This window comes from Trypanosoma cruzi, genomic scaffold (assembly GCF_000209065.1).
Source record: "Trypanosoma cruzi strain CL Brener 1047053516777 genomic scaffold, whole genome shotgun sequence".
Taxonomy (NCBI): Eukaryota; Euglenozoa; class Kinetoplastea; order Trypanosomatida; family Trypanosomatidae; genus Trypanosoma; species Trypanosoma cruzi.
In genome coordinates this window covers 24,653-30,899 of record NW_001849276.1, presented here as the reverse complement: position 1 = coordinate 30,899, position 6,247 = coordinate 24,653, and the positions used below count along the sequence as shown (strand labels likewise).

At 53.8% G+C, this 6,247-nt stretch overlaps 1 protein-coding gene and 1 pseudogene across 1 annotated transcript, besides 4 other annotated features; both read left to right on the top strand.

Annotated features, from left to right (window-relative positions):
- Positions 1 to 1,848: a sequence feature (areas merged during assembly that could not be assigned to a particular haplotype. This can correspond to areas where the two haplotypes were merged or to regions with more than two copies in the genome that were merged during assembly.).
- On the top strand, positions 1,616 to 2,842 carry Tc00.1047053508327.10 (mucin-associated surface protein (MASP), putative; the record flags this gene model as incomplete). The annotated part of the gene is made up of 1 exon (XM_799482.1): positions 1,616 to 2,842. One exon carries the CDS (start codon positions 1,616 to 1,618, stop codon positions 2,840 to 2,842), a length of 1,227 nt encoding a protein of 408 aa, XP_804575.1.
- Positions 1,849 to 2,419: a sequence feature (heterozygous, non-Esmeraldo-like haplotype).
- Positions 2,420 to 6,247: a sequence feature (areas not merged during assembly with more than two copies in the genome that could not be assigned to a particular haplotype).
- Positions 3,192 to 3,234: a sequence feature (A-rich).
- Tc00.1047053508327.5 lies at positions 3,941 to 4,627 on the top strand (annotated as a pseudogene).

The window sequence follows — 6,247 nt, the reverse complement described above, 5'->3', positions numbered from 1 at the left end:
GCGGGGAATCTGAGCTCTGGGGCCGACTATACTGGGCCGTGAGAGATTGCACGAACCAATGCCGTTTCTGCAACATCTCACCGGAACAGTCTGCATATATGCGCTCTAACAAAGATCAAACTGCAACTGGGACGGACACTGTTCCCCCGTCGGCGAGGGATGAAGACGTCTCTCCAGTAAGGAGACAAACCGTCACACGCCGTCGGAAGGAGAAATGTCCGCACTGTGATTCTACATTGACGGGATTCTCGGGTCTCGTCAGTCACTGTCGGTCATTTCATCCGGAACATCCTCCACCGCTTCCCGAGCTCAAATGTGATTTCTGTGACATGGTTTTCCCCACACGGAGAAGCACCGCACCGCACAGAAGTTGCTGCGCACACAACCCAGACGCCACACGACATTTAAACAGAAGTGCCAGGCGGCGATCTCTGCTGCCGCAGGATCAGCCAGCTTCCACAAGCACGCCAATTGGCCCGCAGGAAACCTTGCACCATCTGCTTCTAGGATGTTCAGGCACCTTGGCTGTGCGTCAACGACTGGGCATTGAACAGGACCTTCGCCTCGGAAAGTTCTCTCAATGGCAGCTGCTTCACAGCAGGAAACTTTTGTCGTTGCTCGACCACCTCTTCGGCACCCAGATGGCATTGTATAGCTAGACGCGCTGGTAAGAGTAGGAAAAAAATATAATGACCTCATGACGTCCAATACCACCGATGTGTACGGGCGATGGGACTGTATCCATGGTCCTCGAGCACACGCCCCGCCGCTAAGGAGCCCACAAACAGCGGTGCGTGCAGCAGCGCCACACAGACCACATCTTCTTTAAACAAAAAAATCAAAGAGAGCAGAGACGTCTAGTTCGAAGGTGACCTGTCCTTGCCGACGGTGAGCAGTGGCGAACGTATCACCTCGTGTGTGGAAACACCACTGCTGCTTCTGCTTTTGGGACTGTGTGTGGTTGTGACAGTGTTCTGAGCCACGGAGTGTTGAGTTGCGACTTCTCACGGAAAATATGTGCCGCGTTCCCTGCGGGCTTTCTTTTTTTGATGTTCTTTTTAATGTTGTTTACATGGAACAATGGGAGTGCCTTTTTCTTTTGTTTTACTTAATGGTCAGTTGCTGCGCACCGTCATGAGCGAATTGCTTTCCCTCTTGATTGCTTCTGTTGCCCACACGCGGTACAGGCCCCACGGCTGTGCGCTCCACGGAGGACACAAAAGGAGGAGTAGAGAGACAGGCCGGATGCCGCATGAAATGCGTGGGATGTTGTGTGGGCTTGTGGAACAGTAATAATTTTTTCCTTGTGCAGGCACTGTACGCATGTACATGTAAACACAGTCCTGCATTGCTGCATGGCGTATGAAATGATGATTCTGCTGAAGTGTATTTTTTTTTTGAGGAGGAGACTCCCGTTGGGCACTCAACTACTTTTTTTGTTTTGGTATTGCTTTTTTACTTCTGGTGTGCAGGTCAGTGTGCGTTCCTCTGCAGGGCTGCTGCCGTTGTTTACGGTGCGTGTTATTTTGTGACGTGTCTGTCTTGCCTTTTGCTTTCACTCTCTGTTGAAGTGTTGTTGGTTTGTGCTGAAGGCTGCACGCAAGTGACAGGAGTGATGGCGATGATGATGACTGGCCGTGTGCTGCTGGTGTGTGCCCTCTGCGTGCTGTGGCGCGGTGCGGTTTTTGGACACGCGATGGAGGATTACTGCAGCGAGGGCGGAGGGAACGGTTTGAGGCACACGAGTAATGGTGGAGATGACGGCGTGTCTCTAAAGACGGAGTGCGTGTTGTTATCCACTCGAATGGCATTAATAAAGGCGGTTGAGGCTGCGGAAGCTGGAGAAGATGAATTGAGTGGTGCTCCAGCCCCATCTCAGGATAAGTCGAAGGTATCATCACCTGATAATACGGAAGACGGCGGAGCGACTGGTTTAGGTAGTGGCGTTGTCGCAGTTCAAGCAGCAGCAATACAGCCGAAGCCCGAAGGATCAGGTACAGGAGGACAGGAGGGTAAGTCGACAGTGGTGAATACAAAAGGAAAAGAGGGAGATAATAAGAATGGAACTGCAGCTGACTCCAAAAAACCAAAACCGGATCAATCTTCTTCTTCATCTGGCGGCCCTGGTCCTCTGGTTGGTGAAGAACCTCTTTCGGAACATTCCAAGACTAGTGAATTCTCCGGTATCCAGCTGAAAGAACAAGGAAAGGACCTTCGCAGTAAGCCTCACAGTCATGAAGAGGTGGTGGAAGAAACAAGTGAATCAGAACAAGAAGGAACAGGGGAAGGCAAATACGAAAAAATAAATGATAAGGCACCCGCAGTGATACGTGAAAATCCATTGGAACAGAAAGAAATGCAAACAGCAACATCACCAACACAAGTGAATGGACAGTCCGGCACTGAAGATAACGTGCCCATGCAACAGCTACAACAACCCCAAAGTGGAATGAACCAAAGCAACAATTCACAAACAAGGAGCGTTGCCCCCACTACAGCCAATCAACACAATGATCCATCTGCCGTCCATATGGAAACAAGGCCACCATCACCCACGGCAAACAGAGATGCCGCTAATATTGTTTCTGACAAGAGCACTGAAGACAGCAACCAGAAGAATGATTTAGCAGCTGATGGTGCAGGGACAGCAGAAGAAAAACAAAATGAAAATAAAGATGCCAATCCGAAAGAAACACCAGTCGAAGCCACAGCCATGAAAACTACAACGGCGACGACTGGCGACAGTGACGGCAGCACCGCGGTCTCCCACACCACCTCCCCTCTTTTGCTTCTTCTTCTTGTTGTTGCGTGTGCGGCTGCTGCTGCGGTGGTGGCCGCGTGAGTGTGAGGGAAAGAGAGCCGTGCACCGCCCGCACACACACTCGTCCTTCTCTCTCTCTGTGTGTGTGTCCCCTTGCACGGACTCTCGCCCTCACCTCACCCCACGACGCACACACATAATGTGCCCATTGTATATATGCATGCACACCCATGCAGGCCCGTTGGTGCTCTCTTTTGCACGACACGCACCGCTGCCGTCCTGCCTGGCTGCATGGGCGGAGCACCGTAACCGTTTCTGTTTTGTTTTTATTGCATTGAGTGGGCGACTTCTCTCTCTCTCCCTCTGTGTGTGTGTTTTGCTTTACGGGAGCAATGAGAGTGTGTGTGCGCTGGTCGTCCCACGCTTCGGCTTTTTTTTTGTTTTTCTTTTTGTTTTGAATCTTTGCTTCTGTTGTGATTGGGTGCACCCATTTTACTTTCATTGATTGGTTTTCTTCTTAAAGTGCGGACGGCTGAATATTCCCTTTTGTATTCTCCTGTTCTTTGTTTCTTCCCACGCAATCGGTCCTTGTTGCTTCAGCGAACCACGAAATATTTGCCTAACACCCACATCAATGGCTTACTTGCTCTACACCCCACATTAGTTTGAGACGCTGGTGCTGCTGCATGTGATGGTGTTTATGGTGTGATTGCCAGCGGTGCTTTGCTGTCACTTTGACGTACCCTCGATTTGTTGAATATGTTATGCGTGCCGACAGCACGAATTGGATCCGCGTTGTTGTGAGGGACGTGCCCTTTTTGAGCAGTTGGTGCGCTGCAGCCATACACCGTCATTGGGAGGGATGGATAGACGCCCATCCGCATCAACGTATCCACAAGGGACCTGAATGATACCGGGAAGTATTGGATCTCAGGGAGGTACTACGCAATGAATTCATTGAATGGCAATTGCGAGTGTGAAGGTGACGTTGTATCCTCTGCGCACGGGATCATTCTCGAGAATGAAGTTGCCCCTACTGCTTTCAAACCGCATGCGGATCTTCTGCTCGTGCAGCCACTGGAGGGTCCTTTGATTGTGCCCCCATTTGCCACGGGCAGCGTTTGCATTCGGTTCACGGTGCGTGCTGGGCATTGTTCCATCTGTGTTGCCAATGCTGACATGGTGCTGTGCGTGACAGAGCGCTGTTGGTGGTGGTGCACTCGACGACTGCCGCGATGGCTGCGAGGAGCCCACGACTGCGACGACATTGATGGCATGGAGCTGCAGGATGGCGATGGTGACGGGAGGACGCTGGAGTCGCACTGGTCGCAGCGCCACGCGAAGGATGAGTGGATGGCACCGATTGGTTGTGCCGGCTGCCGCACGGAGCTGACGCTGGCCGCACCGGCTGACCTGGGCTGCATGAGGGTGAATTGGGAGATGGCGGAGCCGATGCGCTGGTGAAGGAATTCGTGCTGTGCGCTGCTGCAGAGGAAGTGCTCCGCACTGAGCATGAGTGAATATCCCCAGATGTTCTGAAAAGCGGGCGTTCATGCCAGACGCTGCACGTTGGATCGGTATTCCAGTGGCTGGTGTGTAGACGAATTATCCATGAAGGTCAGCAAAACGCCCGATGGACAGCTGCCCCATCACTGGTCCCGCACTGGATGTGAGAAATGCTGCCGCTGTTATTTGGAGGGGAGAATATTTGTCTGCGGTGCCTGGGGACAAGCCCTCTTCGTGGTGTCTGGACACGCTTCCCACCAACACGATGGATGCGAGGGACCCGGAAGAAACATATCTGAGTGCTGCCATGCATGCGGCATTGCGGTGCCTCGGCATGCGGGTGCGTCTGAGAGTGACTGAAGGGAGTAACGCTCGTTGTGCTCCATGCACGGCCGAGGCGACGATTACGTGGGTTGCTCCGCCCTACGACGAGGGAAAAGCTATTTTCCGTGACCACGCGCAGGTGTGCACGATATCCGCCACCAGCGGCAGTTTGCTTCCAATATTTTCGTGGGGTGGCGATGTGAGAGGGTGTGGAGCAGGACGGTTTCACTGGCATCTACTGAACAAGCTTTGCTACGGGCATCCGTCCCCGATCCAGAGAGCATTGGGACCGGCCGCGGCACACCACCGAAGTATGTGGACACGGCTGCTCCCCAGAAGCATCCGTCGCCAGAGGAGAAGGAAGTCGCCTTAGGTGCCACGACGGCAACGGTGTGCTCTTGCCCAGCGACACCGCGGGTGCGCCGCAGGAGGCGGAGAAGAAAAGCGATCTTCCGGACATCGACGATGTGGCCACCGATGGTGTGACGTCTGTTGTGGGACAATCGTTAGGAGATGAGGCCGCCAGCGACAAGGCCGGTGGCGGTGCCACAGCCACGGGACCCAGGAGCCCTGATGCCGCTGATGCCGCGCAGGGCGCCGTGGACCCTCCGCCGCGAGAGGATGAGGGGGCGGTGGTGCGCGGGGTTGGGAGGCAGACATGAAGGACGCCCCGCCTCCGGTCCACGGCAATAACAGTGCGGCTGCTGCTTGTCCCTTTCCGCTGCTTCTTCTGCTTGCCGCTGCCGCCGCGGTGCCAACACTCAGCAGTGGGTGCAAGAGAGAAAGGCCTATATCAACTGGCATGTTCCTGTCAGTATATACATACACTCTGCTTGTCTGTATACTTTGTATCAAGGACATGCTGTATGCACTCTCCCTCTTTTGTGTTGGTTGCTAATGTGTCGGCACCACGCGTGCATTATGGATTGGGATCAGAAATTGTTTGACTTCTTCTGGAGAATACTGTGCTGTGTTTGTGTGCGTGTGCGAGGGATCTGTGTGGTTTGATTTCCCCATTTTTATTTACCTGCTTTGGCATTGTGTAATGATACTTCCTTCTCCATTATGTGTGTTCTGAAGTGTTGCTAGGGCACCGGGAGTGGATGCCTGTGGACGCACGCCGTGCATTATGCGCTACATTGGTGGGAGGGGAGACTGACATAACTGGCGGGATTCAGTAAGGCGCATTTTTGCCCACGGACCCTGCAGACGCAGCAGCCTGAGTGGCGCTTTGCATATGGACGTGTGGATTGTTTCTGTCTTGCGAGGCCTTTTTACTGCGTGTCATTCTCCGCTCGGGTACCGTGCCCGTGGCAGCAGCGGCGGCATCAAAATGGCTGTGTGCGTGGAGCGTCCTTGATTGAGTGCCTGTCTTACTTCTCTGTTCTGTTGATTGATTGTACCGTGTGCCGGCCAAACGGTTGACATGACGTTCTTCTGACGGCGGGGTCCACGTGAGACGATGTTGCGTCGCGTGCTTTGTTGCGGGTGTGTGATTTCCGCAACGGTTTTTGGGCGGTTGACTGTTGGGTCGTTGAGGGCGGCGTGGCGACGGGTGCGGATGGACCCGATTGTGTGCCGTGGCTGCTCGTGCGGGGGAGCCACGGGGAGGAGGAGGGCAGCGGAGCGATGGACTCACGAGGAGTGCGGTAGCGT